This window comes from Panulirus ornatus, chromosome 1 (assembly GCF_036320965.1).
Source record: "Panulirus ornatus isolate Po-2019 chromosome 1, ASM3632096v1, whole genome shotgun sequence".
NCBI classification, from domain to species: Eukaryota; Metazoa; Arthropoda; class Malacostraca; order Decapoda; family Palinuridae; genus Panulirus; species Panulirus ornatus.
The window spans coordinates 24,723,811-24,742,527 of NC_092224.1; the positions used below are offsets into that span (position 1 = coordinate 24,723,811).

Genomic DNA, 18,717 nt, shown 5'->3' on the forward strand with positions numbered 1-18,717 from the left:
CTGCCTGGCGCCTGTTTGTTAGCTTGCCTGCTTGAAGGCCATTTTCTAATATGTCTACCAGGTAGCCATACTTCGTTCGGTATGTCTCCCTGGTGACCATTTATCAATATGTCTTCTTAGCGGCCTTTTGCCAGTATGTCTGCTCGGTGGCCATTTCCCAGTATGTCTGCTTGGCGGTCATTTGTCGGTATGTATGCCTGGCAGCCATTTATCATTGTATCTGTGCGGGAAGTGCTTACCAGTGCGTTTGGCATTTATTTGTCTGTCCGATTGCTTGTCAACCATCCGTCAGATTTAGCTTGGTGGCCATTTGTCTGTTTTTGCTTGGTGACCATTTCAAAATGATACGCTGATGAACACAGAACCGTAGGCGCTGGTGGCACGATTTGAATGACTCGCATCATTGTGTTGATCTCTCTTGACAGGCACAGTGTCCTCAACTTGACGGCCTTCCTCGAAAACCGTGTCCACATGTACATGACTAGTGGTGTGGGTGTCTCCGAGGGGTCGTGCACCGAAGATGAGGCCCTGTGCTTTACGTCAGAAGACGACGACGCCGGCGCCGTCCACGACGACGACGTCTCTCCTGTTGAAAGTGACTCTTCTACAAATGACTTCACCGAAGATTATGATTTTCTGGCCGAGATCGTCTCATCCACCGGAGAGGATTACCTTAATGATTGTTATATGAATAAAGTTTACTCATCTCCAGCTCAGATCGTTTCTCAGAGCGAATCGTATAAAGTTGACTCACTCGTTGAGGACGACTCTCCTGATGGTGGTCACTCGGCACTTACGGACGACCACGGCGTTATGAACGACCCCTCGCTCGCTACGGGACATCTAGAACCATTCGACTTTTCCTTCGGGACCAGCGGCTTACCAAAGGTCGAGTTGCTCACCGAGAAGCCTAGAGCGAAGGGCGACTCTCCATATGATGGGAATTCTCTTCCCGGAAGCAAAGGTACCGGTGCTGCTGCTGCTGAAAGCTCAGACGAACCTGCTGAACCGGTTGACGCTGACCTTGATGATCTTTTCCTCCTCGGGTCTGCTATCTCAAGCGGACGCAACGTTGAGGACTTTGACTTCACTCTTGAAAACTACTTCACTGAGATCTTCGGTTCGGCACATAAGAACCATGTCCCTCAGAATTTTGGTTTGTCTCTTGGAAACACACCAGCTGAAGGGATTGAAGTGCTCGGAAAACCACTGCATGAGGAAGCGGTGACACAAGGAAAATCTTCGGACAAAGAAAATTTGAAATATAGAAAATTCAGTGACGAAATTGTGGCGTTGGGAAAAGTGTTGACTGAAGAGAAAGCGGAAAGTAGCAGACCATTAAGTGAAGACTTACGGGTACTGGGGAGACCTGCCACTGAAGAAACGCTCACACCTGGAGAGCTATTTATGGAAGAAACCGTGGCTTTTGAAAAGATCAGTGAGGAAAGCCCCAGGAATTCTAAAAGTCCCATAACTGAGGATTCTTCTTTAACACCGATAAGATCACTACCTGTAGAGACAATGACACCTCGAACCCCTTCCACAGCAGAAACCGGTACCCCGAATGCACACAAGCCGTTCAGTGATGGTCCAGTAACGATAGCTAAAGGAAAGCGAGGTTACGGAACACCACCTCCTAAGCCTCCGAGGACCTTCCTCAGCGCAAAGCAAGGTGCGCCAGCTGGTGTCAGCAACAGCTGTCACCAATCGCCTGCTGGAGATGCACATGTCAGGGCTCAAGAGATACCTCATAAGTCTCAGAATGAAGATACAGTGAAGCGTTCTTTTGAATGTGGCACTAGGGATGAGAGGGAGGTTGCCGCAGGAACATCACTTCAAGGTGATGATAATCAAGCCTTGACACTTGGCCGTGATAGGAGTGCCGTTAAGAAAAAGGACAACATCGACCTGGGTGCCGAAGGACAGTTTGAGCCAATTTTGTCACTTGGTCCACACACTGCAGGAGTGGGTTCATTCTCACGAAATGAGGATGACGTGAATGTCTTACATAATCAACACGGCGACAATACGGTAGATGTAAACATACCGTGCAGTCCTGAAGAAAGGAACAAGATTTACAGGAAGGCCTGTCTCAGAAAGCGCAATGAGAAGCCCTCGCCACTCAACCCGGGCGTCGGTACGATCACCACGCATCCAGAAGGTAAGTTACTTCTCACTCGCACGTTATCTTACTCAGCATTCATTTGTAAGAGAAAGTGTAATCAAATCTTAAACCTTAATGTTTTCCGAGTTATGCAAGGGTATTTAGTTTTCTAGATCACTTGGATCAGAATATCTATAAGATCTTAGGATGTTAAAACGTAAGGAAACGTAAGTTTTGATGACCACTTTACATGCAAGGCAGCAAGCTATCATTTTATGTCGTACTGCAAATAAGATTATAGTTTCTAATGTAATCATCGTAATGTCTAAAACGCTGTACCTTGCAACTGCAACTGGGATACTTGGGGATTGGTGGTTGGCTATGGGTTGAGAAGGGTCGAGTGCAGTTGCAAAGAACGGGAGTGTCGAGCATCTTGAAGGGAGATGTACTGGAAATATTTTTGTTTCGCGGTGCAGGTTATAAATGTTCGTGGTTTCAAGGTAGCCGGTGATTGTTCTGAGTGTTCTGTTTTGTCTGATTTGCAGTTCTGTCATGTTTGACAAGGTGGATGACCAGATGGATGAAGTATAGGTTAAAGTGGAGCGGATGGACTGTTTGTAGAGGATACTAAGAGATTCTTGTTCTTTGCTAAATTTCGTTCCGAGGGTGTTTGTTGTATGGGGAGTGGAAGTCGTGTGTGTGTGTGTGTGTGTGTGTGATGCCCAGGATGGCTGGAATTTCGTTAAGTGGTTGGGGGTGCAGGTTGGTTATATTGTCTAGCAGTTGTTAGAGGTCGATACTCGACAATGATATCTGGATGAGCTAGTGTTGTAAGTCCGTGACGTGATGTTGCATGTTTCTTATATGTTTTTCTATACTATTACTGATAGGTTTCCAGGTCCACTCTTCCAGGGACTCTCACAGCTTCATGGCTACGATACACTTAGTAGCAGGGGAAAGGATGGATTCCTTTGACGGAGACCATCTTGTCCCTGTTACTGACTATAGCACAGTCTGGGGCGGGAGTCCTAAGTAACCCTGAACCTATGTGTGTTTGTACAGACCGCTATGAGAGCAGCTCCATCCCAGCCATTGTGAACATCAGTAATCCTAATTAACTGACTGTATCAACTTCCGCTCTTGTATCCGTGTAAATACTACCTCGTTCACCGATATATTCATTTTCGTTTTATGTTTCTAGCCTATAGCTGTAGTTAATTTGATGTATCTTCATTTCTTATTAGTGATATATCATTATCATGCCAACAATCACACACACACACACACACACACACACACACACTAGGATAGATACAGCGTTTTAGGTAAAGCGCAATTTTCTAACGCATGTAGAATGTCAGGTGGTGGTGCTCGTGATGGGCAAGTGGCGGTGGTGTGATAGAGAGCTTAGTTGCTGGATAGTCACGTGTGGAGACGTACAAACTTGCAAGTGAATCATCTGTGTACTTGTGAGCATCTTGCAGTCAGCAGGTTACTCGCTGTTTACCTTGAAGTTATAAGTATGGTTGTGGACATGAATTTCTGGTGGATAGTAACGATATCTGCCAGCTCAGCAGACGTAGTGGACTTGTAGTATATTGTAATTTTTCAAGAAAGAACGAGTATAGAAGGTTTTCAGGTGCAACGGATGTGGTGATTGGCTGACACAAATGCTAACTTGTAATTTTCTTTTTTACATCAACTTAACAACAGATGCATGAAGGGAGAAATAACTAAATTGTATTTCTTATACCAAACCGAGGATGACAAATCAGCGCAAAAGCTTAATGAAAGCATTGCATATAAACCAAAAAGGTTTTGATATTGTCATCGTACGTCAGGCACCTGACTTATCGTGGAACCGTTGTGATGGAAAGGAAAATATCAGTCAGTATATTTCATCCCTAGACTCACGAGAGTCAGTGAAAGATATAAACAGCTGAAACCACAATTCTGTCGCGTATCAAAGTAGATATTCATGGACTTTTTCTGTACGTGAGGAACTGAAGATCTCCCAATTGTGGATAACGCAGGAGAATGATTGTTACGATTAAGAGTACCGAACTACCACATACATCATGGACGGCACACTGTACATAATTCAAACACAGTTAAAGTTTCGTCGTTTAATATGTATTTTCTATTAGTATTAATCCGTTCAGTCCTGTAATTAAGCATTTAGATAATTAGACAAAAATACTTCATGATAATTCACTTCATGTACGTATATTTGCTACCTTTCGGCCAGAAGTATCATCATACATATTGCATGATAATTTCTAAATTTGAAAAAAAATTGACCTAATATGCAATTTTTTCTGAAAATAGATTTCCTTGAAACCTCATTGTAGGGCGTCATGTTTTTTCATGCTAATTACGATTTTGTTCTATATATATATATATATATATATATATATATATATATATATATATAATCCTCCCCTCATTTTTTTTTAATTTTCCAAAAGAAGGAGCAGAGAAGGGGGCCACGTGAGGATATTCCCTCAAAGGCCCAGTCCTCTGTTCTTAACGCTACCTCGCTAATGCGGGAAAATGGCGAATAGTATAAATATATATATATATATATATATATATATATATATATATATATATATATATATATATATATATATATATTGGGGTTTACAAGTCTTTTGATTGCGCAATAAGTGATTACATGATTAATTTATGATAATCCGCTTCAAATTTGTATGGTAACCGTTGACCAAAGGAACATTATAACATTTTACGTAAGTATTGGAAGTATAGAAGACTTTGAGGATGTTTTATTCCAATTCTGAAACAAAATGTTTTTGTCCTGAAGTATACGTGCCTTTCATTTCTTGCTATGTTTCACCGGAAAGTAGATATGCTTCAGAACGTAAGTATAAACTAGTATATCTGATGTATGTGACCTGAAAAATGCTCAGAAAGTAAGTGGAAGATCACTTCTAAGAAGGAAACTGCCTGTTGGAGATAAGATGGGTTCAGAGGATAGGTTTACAAAATTTCCTAGATGAAGAAAGAAGTGAGCAGATGGATTTTGTGTTCTTAGATTGCGTTACATAAAAAGTGGTGCAGAAACGGGACTTTACGGGGGACAGAAGAGGAAGATTCCGATGGATCAAAGATGTCCTGGTGAATGGAGATAGAAGTGTTAGAGGTGGGCTTTTCAAGCAAAGTGAATGATGCACCAGACGGATGACTGTTAACCATAAAGCCTTGGACAAGTTCCATCTTTGGCCAGATATGTGGTTGATGGGACTCAGCCTGACTAGCTGAAGAGTGATGAAGATTAGACGTAGTAAAGGGAGGCCAGGCCATGATAACCATCTTGCAGGAGACGGGTTTTACAAGAGTCTCTTTGTGTGACAGGGAACTTGAGGTGGCACTACCCTCAGCCCGTCCAGAATACCACACAAGGAGAAAATGTGAATGTAGAGAATCATCAGTTTGATATCAAAGTTACCTTTAAGTGCGCATGGAAAACTGACTCTTCGGACAATTTTTTTCTGAAGTGCGCATCACCAGCTTCATCGCCTCCTTGAGGAAAACTTCCGGACCTGCAGGAGGAGGTCTCCAGCACGGCGACATAAAATGCAAGTCACAGGGGTCAGCAGCTCCTGACATGACGACGCTGGGAGAGAGGAAGACGAGAGAAGGGATGATTGCAGTCTGCAACAATGTTAAACGATGACAAAGGTGGACATTGATCAGAATAGTTGATGTAAGAGTAGTAACTTTGACGCTAGGGATCCATACTGAGCAAGACATGAATTAAGAAAGACGTGAAGCAGCTCTTGTAAGACAACGGTAAAGAAATGGAACTAATTCAGGTGAAGAACCGGTGAATGTATAAATGATCCAAGATATTTAAAATGTTATACGATAGTAAGGAAAGATCATGAGATGGGCTCCATTAGCATAGTATCCCCTCCTGCGCTGAACACACACACACACACACACACACACACACACACACACACACACTTCCCCTCCACCCCGTCATATCCGGTCTTTCGGTGATAGTAACGTTCTACCCGCAAGTGTTGCGTTACATCCAACATATGGTAGTACATCAGTATTGCTCACCACACCATCAGTCTCAGTTATTGCTTCAAGCATGGCCCAGTTCCCTGAGGTTTGAGACGACCGCAATGATGGCAATAGGGAGGAGTCATGTCAGCAGAAGCGCGTCTCCTGGGATATGAGACGACACTGGCATCACAACCTCAGCTTCTGTAGCGCAAATCTTAAAAGCTGCAGCGCAGGCTCAGCTGCTGCAACACACCCTGTCTCACTATCCATAACAAGTCGTTTTGTTGTAGTTTAGGTAAAAAAAAAAAAAAGATAGTTTGACAAATCCACGAAGCAGAAGGATGAGTCTACTTAAAATTGTCGATGGAATCTAAAGGAACCGTTACTTCCAGCGTTCGTGACCAGGTGGCCTCTGTAACTACGTTGTGGTTTTGTGCTGTGTTACAGCTGAGTGAGGGGTTACAACCCCACGAGGTCTTACAGCACCATGACGGTTTTGTATCTCGAGGTCTTACAACACCACGAGACCATACAACGCCACGAGGTCATACACCACCACATTGTCATACACCACTACGAGGCCATACAGTACCATGTGGCCATACAACACCACGAGGCCATACAACACCATAGTGTCATACAACACCACGAGGCCATACAACACCACGAGGTCATACAATACGATTTCATACAACACCACGAGGCCTTACAACACCACGAGGTCGTACAACCACATTGTCATACAACACCACGAGGCCTTACAACACCACGAGGTCGTACAACCACATTGTCATACAACACCACGAGGCCATACAACACCACGATGCCATACAACACTACGAGGTCATACAACACCACGAGGTCATACAACACCACGAGGCCATACAACACCACGAGGCCATACAACACCACGAGGCCATACAACACCACGATGCCATACAACACCACGAGGTCATACAACACCACGATGCCATACAACACCACGAGGCCATACAACACCACGAGGCCATACAACACCACGAGGCCATACAACACCACGATGCCATACAACACTACGAGGTCATACAACACCACGAGGCCATACAACACCACGAGGTCATACAACACCACGAGGCCATACAACACCACGATGCCATACAACACCACGAGGCCATACAACACTACGAGGTCATACAACACCACGAGGCCATACAACACTACGAGGTCATACAACACCACGAGGCCATACAACACCACGAGGCCATACAACACCACGAGGCCATACAACACCACGAGGCCATACAACACCACGAGGTCATACAACACCATGAGGTTTTGGTTCAGTTGTGTCAACATTTTCCCGTGATTTTGAAGTAAGGGTTCAGTTTGTCAGGAGGGGGTGAGCGCGACAGTTTTACGACCCTTAAGTTAGACGTGCACGATGATCCGAGCCTTCGATATTAAGGCATAACCTTTGGCCTAACTTTTAAGGATCAGGGCACACGAAAGGTCATCATCCCGAAGGATCTTACCGTAGTGTTCAAGGGTCACGTAATCTTTAAGTTTCGTGCTGCCGGACTCAGGGATCAAGTTTTTCAATACTTGATATCCATTTCCCCGCCTTATCGAGATAGCGCCAAAAATAGGCGAAGAAAGACCATATTCGCTCACATCCATCCTCTAGCTGTCATGTGTAATGCACTGTAACCACTGCTCCCTATCCACAACCAGGCTCCACATACCGTTCCATGGTTTACCCCGGACGCTTCACATGCCCTGCTTCAGTCCACTGACAACACTTCGACCGCAGTATACCACCTCGTTTCAGTTCCCTTTATGCATTGCACGCCCTTCGCTCTCCTCGATGTTCAGGCCCCGATAGCCCCAAATCTTTTTCACTCAATCCTTCCACCTCTAATTTGGACTCCACTTTCTCCTTGTTTCCTCCAATTTTGACATATATTTTTTGTCAACCTTTCTTCACTTATCCTCTTCATTTGTCCAGGCCATATCAACACACCCACTTCAGCACTCTCAACCACACTCTTTTCATTACCGCACATCTCTCATACTCTTTCATTACTTACTCGACCAAACCACCTCACACCAAATATTGTCCTTAAACATTTCATTTCCAACACATCCACCCTCCTCCTCACAGCCTTACCTATAGCCCATGTCACGCTTCCATATGACATTGTTGAGATTACTGTACCTTCAAAATAAAAAAGATACTTATTTTTGCCATCTTAGATATTATCTCTGTCCACACATTCTTCAGCGCTCACAGAACCTTTGCCCCCCCTCACCCACCTTATGAATAAATTCCACTTTCATGGTTCTATTCGCTGCCATGTCCACTCCTAGGTATCTAAAACACTTAACTTTCTCCAAGTTTTCTCCGTTCAAGCTCACACCCCCCAATAACCTTGTTTTTTTTCACAGTTACCCTCAACTTCCTCCTTTCGCACCCTTCCAAACTCAGCCACCAACTAATGTAGTTTCTCTCTGGAATCTGTCATCAGTGCTGTATTACCACAAACGGCATCAAATAACAATTAACTCGTTTCCATGTCCTCTCATCCCTCACAGACTGCGTACTCCCCCTCTTTCCCAGACTTTTGCATTTATTTCCCTAACCACCCCATCCATAAACAAAATAAACACCCGTGGTGATTTCACACACACCATGCCGCAGACCAACCTTCACTTGGAACCAGTCACTCTCCTCTCTTCTTACTCGTACATGTGCCGTACACCCTTGACAAAAACTTCTCTGCTTCTAGCAGCTTACCTCCCACACTTTATATTCTTAAGACCTTCCGCAAAGTATCTCTTTCAACCCTATCGTATGCCATCTCCAGATCCATAAATACCACATAGAAATCCATGTTTTTCTAAGTATTTCTCACTCACACATTCTTCACAGCAAGCACCTGATTGACTCACCCTCTACCGCTGCTATTCCCCAATCTGATGCTCTTTACATGCCTTCACCCTCTCAGTCAGTACCCCCCTCCCCCTTATCATTTTTCAGGTATACGTAGCACACTTATGCCTCTGTAGTTTGAAAACACGCCTTTATCTCCTTTGCATTTGTACAATGGCAGTATACATTCCTCCAGTACTCAGGCACTTCACCATACATACATTGAATGATCCATACATACATTGAATGTCCTTACCAGCCAATCAACAACACAGTCACCCCCTTTCTTGATAAATGAATTCATCTGTAATATCATCCCCTCCCTCCGCCTTCCCGGATTTCATCTTGCGCAAGGCTTTCACCACCTCTTCTCCTTTCACCAAACCACTCTCCCTGACTCTCTCACTTCAGATACCGCCCCCACCTAAATACCCGACATCTGCCACTTTGTCGTCAGACATATCTAATAGTCCTTCAAAATACTCGCTCCATCTCTTCCTCACTCCATCACTACCTGTTATCACTTCCCCTTTTTCTTCCTTCACCGATGTCCCTGTTTTTTTCTCTTAGCTTTCACATTATTTACCTCCTTCCAAAATCATCTTTTTATTCTCCTGAAGTTTAATGTTATTCTATCATCCCAGCTCACATTTGCCCTCTTTTTCAACCCCTTGCACCTTCCTTTTGACTTCCTGCCACTTTCTCTTACACATCTCCCAATTATTTACACTCCTTCCTTGTAAGTACAGCCCAAACGCCTCTTTTTTCTCTTTCACTAGCAACCTTACTTCTTCATCCGACCACTCACTACCCTTTTTGATTTGCCCATCTTCCACCTTTCACCTTTCGCATGCTACATGCATCTCTTGCACATGCCATCATTGCTTCCCTAAATACCTCCCATTTCTCACCCACTCCTCTCACATCATTTGCTCTCACTTTTTGTCATTCTACACTCAGTCTCTCATGGTATTTCTTCACACAAGTCTCCTTTCCAAGCTCACTTACTCTCACTACTTTCTTCTCCCCGACACTGTCTCCTCTTTTTTGAAAACCTCTACAAATCTGCACCCTCGCTTCCACAAGATAGTGATCAAACATCCCATCCGCTCGACTCTTTGTTTCCTCTTTTATATATTATAATACAAGAAGGGGAGGGTTTTCAGCCACCGCTTCCTCCCCCTTTAGTCGCCTTCTGCGACACGTGGGAAATACGGAGTTAGAATTCTTTCTCCCCTCCTCAGGGACCTATGGAATTCTTCTTTAATCCTGTAGTCGACTTGTGGATACAACAGTACTTGTTGTTTTCTTAGGTCAACTCTTACAAAACGTTTGTTATTTGTCGGGTGGCTTAAAGGGCCTCTGCATGCGTGTGTGTGTGTGTGTGTGTGTGTGTTACATGTGTTACAGAACAACTAATCCTGGTGGCTGTGGATGTTGCAGGTACGAGATCGAAGCCTAAGGAGCCCCTGTTGGGGCGATCGTCCCGCGCCCTGGAGGAGGACCAGGAGGCCTGCCGTAAGTACACTTCTTCAGTAGCCAGCTGGCCCACCCATCCTTGCTCTCCCTATCATTATAGATTCTTACCTGCAGCGAGTACAAAGTGTCGAGGTTCAGACGCCCGAGGCATAAATGAAAGGAAACCCACTGAAATGATGACGGCCATAATGGTGACGGGATAACGAAAGGGAACATACGGAACGGTGAATATAAAGGGAAAGTAACGTGGGCCTTTGGTTGGTAGGCAACGGTTCTCAGTCTTAACCTCGCATTATTTCATCACCGCTCTCACCCGTGGTAGTTCATTGGGTTTCATTCTGCCTCAGTTGTGTGAACCGCAACGTTGCTGCTCAGTCCTGTACCTCCTGTATATAGCTCACATCCCTCATGATTAAGAATAATCCTTTCTCCGATCATATGCTCCTGTAAATGTCAGTAAAACTCCCTTCCAGTGCAGGTGGCAAAGTTATGTAAACAGAATGACAAAAAGTAAAGTTCAGTGTTGTTAATGTGTTGTGGAAATATTCATACCACCTGTAGCATAGGCTGAGCCGGACACTGTCATGCGCTGTCATGTGCCTCTTACAATGATTCCTCTTTGTTAAAGATCAAGAGAAAGGAGGCCACACAACAGTGTTATCACAGGGTTCTGTGGTGAGCTCATCGCTCCTCAAAGGAAAAATCTAGGGTTACGACGAACGAGTCTGAAGTACGTGTTGTCAAGTGTTTTGTGTGAGTTGGATAGATTGTACGTCTTTGGACTGAAAGCCAGCAGTCGACGTGTGGGTGAGGCAGAAAGAAAAGACCGCTACCTGGACGAAAGGAATGACACTTGATAGCTACCGAAGTGTTGGCTCAGTCCACAGACGTCACTAGCCCTCCCAATACCCAGACTGTAGTAGGTGGTAACTAGAGAGAGAGAGAGAGAGAGAGAGAGAGAGAGAGAGAGAGAGAGAGAGAGAGAGAGAGAGAGAGTGAAATAGATAGAGACCACACATTCCCAAGGTCCAAGAGAGGTAGTCTGGCTTTAACACTGCTAAAGAAAAACAAACAAACAAACAAAACCGCGGTCCCCTTAAAAACAGAAGATGGAAAGAACAGCAAAAGTCTTTTTCCAACCCTCCACCCTCTCCGGCAACACGCCGGACGGGAAAACAAGAGAGTTGGGCCTTGCCCGCTGTGAACTCTGCAGGAAATGAGAACCCCAAATGAGAGCGCAAAGTCTTCTATTAGGCGAATGTAAATTATGTGTACGATGAGTGTTGTGAGTCGAATTCCGCAACAACGTATGTTGCTTTTTATTTTTTACCAACTAATGCCTGTTTAACATTATTTTGTATGGGTGTGTGCGTACGTGTTTTAGTACCACTAGATACATTTCATGCTAGGACAGGAATGTAAATACTACAAGTCTCTTTCTCGTACGTGTGACACAGAGCGATTCAGGCTCTACAAGTTACCCACCCGTGTTCTCTTATGTGTGGACAGCTCAGCACGGGGCGGCCCTCAAGTTTTACTGCACCAAGTGCCGGACGGTCATCTGCCAAGAGTGTCGGGAGATGGCGCATCACCAGCCCGAGTACCACCAGGTCCTCAATACGCGCGATGCCCTGGCCATGCTCCGCACCGAAGCCGTAGCGCTCTTACGGCACTACACGCTCATCAGCTCGCTCCACGGCACGCTGGCTGACACCTACCACAAGTTCATCCAGGGCGCACGCCAGGTGAGTCCTGCGGCTAACGGTACTTCACTCGTCTCCTTCTTAACTTTATAGTTGGGCAATCTGTAGGCGAGTCTACAGGAGAGTAAGCAAACGAGAGAGATAGAGAGGAGTGAATAACCAGGAACTAAGAAAAGGATTAGTATCGAGAAGAAATGAATATACATAATGTTGTACGGGTTATTATAACACCAGGTCTTGGGGGAGAGAGAAGAGGCGAGAAAATTTGAGGAGATAGGATGAAAAAATGGAGGGTAGTTGTATCATGTGAGGAAACTGCACAGAGTCTGTCGGTAAAGCCTTATCTTCACGAGATAGATAGTTGATAGGACCGGATTTGTTTTCGTTATCAGCGGCACCCCGGCCTCATCCTGTGAGCGGCAGCGAATGTAAGTGATTGCAGGAGTTGTGAAGGATTTTTTGTCACTTTAGTAAGCAAACTGAAGAGTCACGTTGCTCAATACATAAGCTTACTATCCTATGATAATTTCAGATATGTTATCATTAATGACTTGTTTTGCCATCTCTTTGTTTGATCCTGTCCTAAAAAGATAATACTTTTATTTTTCACAGCTAGTGATCTAGGGTGTTTATATTTGTGACCATACTGGTTACAAACAAGCTACAGTGCCAGTAATATTCACAGGCTAAGATTATTATATATGCGACAATGTTTTGTCGTCTGCTGATAATATGCATGACCAAGAATCCTGGCCGGGAGGGTGTAAGATAATTCCTGTCTTGTCAGCTTTCCTGAGTCAGGACGTTGAAGTAAGCATCCTAAATGAAAGACAGTTGCTTATGTAATACACCAACTTCATCACAATTATGTCATAAGCGTCTGGCCACTGGCGTGACAAAGGCTTTTTGGAACCTCTGTAACCTATTTTCTCTTCCCGCTCACAGGATGAGTCTAGGATGCAGCTGACCAGCACAAATCTACAAATTACCCTGATAGTAATTACCTATATTGTAAAATCAGTATAGTAATATATTACCCAAATTACCCGTATAGTCATATATTAAATATATTACCCATAAAGTAATATAGCATACATTACCTGTAGTAATGCGCATGGCAGGTGACCGACACAAGAAGGACGCCAGGCGGCTAAACTGTCTTTTACTGATGATCTGTGCCGCTGAGAGATGCCCTGTCGTCAGCAAACCTGACCAATGTATTGAGTTCCCCTCCAACTTATATTTCTTCGTCAAGGTCTGCAAGTGCTTCTCTAACTGTTGCGTCTGCATCAGTGTTGAACAATAACTAGAAAGGGGAAGCCCTTTCTGACTACCCTAACCTTAACTACTGGCTATAGTTCCCCATCAGCATCCGTGACCTTTCCTGAAATGCAGGCTCCTGCAGCTCACATCCATATATCACTTCTTGCTCACTCTATCCTTCGTTTTCCAATCACCAGAGTTTTCAGCGTAACCTCAGCGTTTCTCCGTTGGATGACTGCTTTCAGCTCCAGCAAGTTACCCATCTGTGTATTCTTATGTGTGTGCCAAATATATAAACGTATCCACAACTTCCAGTTCTTCTCTGTTCAAATTTATCTTACCTTGTGGTGTCTTATCCCTTCTTACATTTATTCGTGTTCACTTTCAGCATCCTCTTTCTACATACTCCGTTGGAATGGTCCACTTCTCTTTCCTGCATATCTTTTACTTTAGCTAATGGTACAGTATCATCTGCGTACAGCATCTTCAAGAGGTTTCATTCTGTTTCTCCATTGCTATCCCACCGCGGCCGTCTCACCTCGCTATCATATCACGTAATGCCTCCATCCATTAAATCATTGGACAACCATACTGTGCGACATCCCAGAAACCTGACACAGTCCCACGTTCGTTGCGGAACCACTTACTCTTCTGTATGCACTTCTTCCATTATGAAAAGCTCTCAACGGTGTTCATCAGTCATCCATGATCACCATGTCATCAGAAATTCCCAAAGTGCTTTCTCATTTACTTGATCATAAAGAATAACAAGATGAGCTTAGGAAGGGAAGTTGGTGTATCTTTAGATAAAGAAAGTGTATGCTACATTCATAGATTTAGGTAAGACTGGATGAAGTATTGCTATAAAATGGTTTTCATATGACTTTCTGAGAGCTCACGCAATTTTCCTCAGAATCAGGAGTATGAAGCCATTTCCATATGCCTACGTCTGGAGGATGGCAAGGTCCTGGGGGATATAGTCCAGGAGGCGGAGGCGGTTGTGTCGTCCGTCAGCAGGCTGACGAAGATCTGGGAGAGAGTGAGGGAGTGGGAGAGGCGACAATACGAATGGGGAGACATGGTGTTCCTCGCCCACCGCTGCTCCCTGCTCGCCAACATCACCACCGCCACCGACAAAGTCTACCTCAGGTTAGTACCGCAGGCACACTGGCGACACCATCATGTCAGCACTGTCAGTTGGCAACACCGTCCTGTCATTAGGTTTCAGAGGTTTACACATTGCACAAAAATCAAATCAACATGTTCATGTACAACGGTCATGCACACAGAAAATGGGTATGTCTAATGTATACAGGACAAGCAAGTGAAGGTTTATTGTGAGCTGCTGGCTGAGAGGAGTGTAACTGTGAAAACGAGGAAGAAGCAGGTCACTGCAAGGCTCTGACGGGTAAGAGCAGGGGGTGTCCAACGTGTGAGCCATGAGTGGCTAAGTTGTCGTCCTTGGATAACTTTGTTACAAACATTTTCTTTATTCCTAACGGATAAAAGAAGATTTTTTTTTTCCAGAGTTGAATTTTGTTGCACTAGAATGATAGCACAAATGGGCGCGATTGCATCATTTTGATGATTTTTCATCATTGACCTTATGTTGTGCACTATTCTCATAATTTCACCATCACCCACAATAAGGAGATGAGTATCGTTCACGTCCATGTAGTAATTCATATGATTCAAGAACAACAGCGACCCCAAGATTCAGTCCTGCGGGACACCGCTTGAGTCTAGCCAGAAAAGGCGCTTCTGACACGTTTCATTCGCTCACGATGTTGTCAGCCCGAGTGGACTTTCTAGTTATTCCTGCATAATTCATCTTATACTATATTCTTCTTGTCATTCTTCTTTCTTTTCCTCATCTTCTTCCTCTTTTTCTTTCTTTCTTCTTTGTTTTATGTTTACAGAGGTGTCATTATTCATGACTTCTTTCCTGTAAACCCATGCTGCCTCTCTGTAAGGAAATTTCTCTTGCAAACTTAGTCCCACTTGATCTTGACTATTTCTAACAGCATTTGAGAGAGGTGCAGCATGGTGGGGAGGTGAAGATTTAAGTTGTTAAGAGAAAAAGAAAGCTTGGTTATGGCTGTATCTGCCAGTAAATAGCGATAAATGAAGGACAAACATCACAGAATATAAAGTACCGAGTAGAGAAAGCAGGAGAATGTTATATGTAATATAAAGATTAAAACAAATGGGATTCTTAGGAGAAAAATGAATGTTTAAAGCATAAGAGACTATTTTGTATGGAGGTAAATAAAAGTACAAGACTACGTTAAGGAGCTACAGCGTATTACACTAGCCTGAAAAAGTGCCATTGATTAAGAATGAAATTGCGAGAGCTTGTAAAGAACTGATCGGAGATGGAGATGAAAGATATATGTCCTTTGGTTAGTAGGATTAGAGGTATGGTGAGGGAAATGGTGAAGAGTTAGAGGTACGACTGCTGTTGTGTCGACCTAGCAAGTGAGCATGTAAAAGTAGCCAGGTGCCTCATGATTGGAACAAGTGCAGTAACTGTTTTAGGTGTAAGGGCAAAATATTCGCAATCAGTGCGTCAGGGAGTGAGGGACTGTTAGAGTCAGCCGGAAGGGAGCTGAGGGAGGAAATGGGAAAAAAAAAAAAAGAATACCGGTAGGAAAGGCTGTTATAGTATTTCGCAATAGAACAACTCAAGAAAGGTAGGACGAGAAAAGTTGTAAGAGTTAGTTATGGCCTGAAACAGAGGCGAGGTTGTTGCTTTACTTTTGGGACGCTGCCACACGCATAACATTAATGATTTTGGGTGGAGTTGATAGGTGAATGAGAGTCGAAGGAAGTAAAGTTTACCAGATACGATATGCTATGTCCATTGCCTGAATGACCTCAGAATAGCCTTAAAGGAAAAGGGGATATATACCTCCTTTCTCGCTAAAGCAGTCTCAGCTGTATACTCAACAGAGAAAAAGGGCAAGAGGCAAGAATCTGATAAAGAAATAGTGTGTTATTAAATTAATCCAGTCTGTTTAGAGGAGCCACCTACATGTGGAGGTGCGGTACAAGGGTATGTTTACAAGTGTGTGATAATGAACCAATTAGGGATAAAGTGGTTTAGCTACAGTTTGAAGAATTAGAGGTTGAAAAACAAACTAATTGTGTTTGGAAGATGGTCATTATTGTGTGGGATATGATTGAAAAATTGTTGCAGAATGGAAAACATGTGAGCTTCAAACCCAACTCCATCACTTGTGTGGGAAGATATCAGTCATTCCCTATAGTGTATGTTGAAGTCTCCTGAGTAAAGGCGCTCAGTTTGAGGATAGTATGATAAAACGGTCTAACGACAGGAATCAAGGTAGTCGAAAAAAAAAAAAAGGTGCAAACTTTGTAAAGCTAGGAGAGCAGTAGATGAGAGAATAATAGTTGTAGCTGGGAACTAATCTTATATCTAATGCCATTAAGGTTTGCAGATTCAAAGTCCACAAGGTGTACAGGAAACTTACTGGTGGTGGAATAAGCACAGAGGCTCCTGCGAAGCTGAATCGTGAATGAAGGTTATTGTGCGAGTGAAAGTAAAATTCGAAAACGTCTTCAGACTTTTGTGTCTCTCAGAGAAGTGAAATATTAGCAGAGGTACTAGCTAGATGGTGCTCAACTAAAGACAATTTAGTTTAAAGACAACGCTGGTGAAATGATTAAAGAGAGCGAATCAGGGGAAAAAAATTGTGTTATCGGAGAGGTAAGGGTCTTAGGAAGGCTAGGTACGACTAATGCACGATCATTTCTCTCTCATCAGCAATAGAGACAGGCAATACAACTGGCACTCTTTGCATCTTAAGATGCCGAAAACTAGGGACCGTGAGCGTCTAGACCCTTCCATGTTTTACATTTTCATCATAATTAATTGTTTCCTCCTGCAGGGCTGGGAACTGGGTGATGCCCACACCTTGGATCCAACTGAGTCACATGCTGCAACCTTATCTGAAGGAGGCGCCAAATTCTCCCAAGGACACACCTCAGTCAACACCCATCACCAGAGTAAGTGGCCGCAGAGGTCTCCTAAGGAGGCCCAGGTGGGTGCTCCAACGTTCAGAATCAAATGTAGCAGAAATCTGAATCGAGTGATATGAAGGTTATGTGAACGAGAAGCAGTAATGAGACGCAGGCTGGATAAGTTTACAGTTGAAAAGTGATTTAGAAATTTAGAGAAAGATTAAGGAATGAAAATGGGAGCTTTGCTAGTTGTACAGATGTGTAGGTTTATATTAATTATGTCTAAAGAGCACACAGGTTGGGGGAGGGGCAGCTGGAAGCCAAAATAGTTTATAAAATGTACAAATGTAAACAGTTGACAAAAAAAGAAAAAAAAAAGTTTGATGTGGGATTTGTTTGGTGTTTGACTGGCAGAGAAAGTGGAAAAAGAAAGCATAAGGAATAAGAGACGTTACTGGTACTCAGAGAGAGAGAGAGAGAGAGAGTTACTGGGTACTCTGCAGCAGAGGTAAAACTATTTAATTCAAGATGTTTGGAGCAAAGATAAGTCATCTTGATAAAGTTTACTTCAATAGATAAACAAACACCTTGATTTTTCGGTGGTTTGATCTGAATCAGAATTTCGCATGCCGATTAAGAAAATGAGGGAAGTTACATAAGTTGTAAAATAAGCTACGGGGACCTGTGAAAGAGAAAGATTTCGGAGTTGACATAAGTCCCTAAGCTGTCCCAGGAGTCCCACTTTAGGAAGATAGTTAAGGAGACCAACTGTTTGCTGGCAAATATTAGAACAGCATTCAAGTTCATGGATAAGGATATATTCAGCAAACTATATTAGTATTACTTGAGCCAAAACTAGACTATGCTTTTTAAGTTTGGTTACCGCACAAAGAGCTGTTAGAGAAGGTAGGGAACAACAAAGATGGCACTAGAATTAAGAGAGGCGAGTTACAGGGAAAGGATAAAGTCCTTAAATTTGTGACGTAGACAGTGGACATTTCTTCGAAAAATGTAGGGCGAGAAGTACCAGAGGACGTAGGGTAAAGTTAAGCAAGGAACTTGTTAAGAAAGATTAGAACTACTCTTATGGTACAAGAATGGTGGATGAATGGAATAAAATGAATGAAGGCATTTTAGTACAGACAACATGGAGAAATTTGAAAAGCTTTACAATACTCAAGAATGTTCAAAAGATGGTGCGCCACAAGTGTAAAAGTTCCTCCCCATATAACACAAAC

At 43.4% G+C, this 18,717-nt stretch overlaps 1 protein-coding gene across 2 annotated transcripts in view; it reads left to right on the forward strand.

The window, feature by feature from the left end:
• The window catches only part of LOC139764399 (uncharacterized), a 32,045-nt gene that overhangs the window by 10,096 nt on the left and 3,232 nt on the right, over positions 1-18,717 (forward strand). For both annotated transcript variants that reach the window (XM_071690989.1, XM_071691069.1), the window contains 5 exons: positions 426-2,161; positions 10,494-10,568; positions 12,039-12,274; positions 14,409-14,644; positions 17,407-17,524. In XM_071690989.1, the coding sequence (XP_071547090.1) occupies positions 426-2,161; positions 10,494-10,568; positions 12,039-12,274; positions 14,409-14,644; positions 17,407-17,524 (2,401 nt within the window). The remainder of the gene's footprint in view (positions 1-425; positions 2,162-10,493; positions 10,569-12,038; positions 12,275-14,408; positions 14,645-17,406; positions 17,525-18,717) is intronic.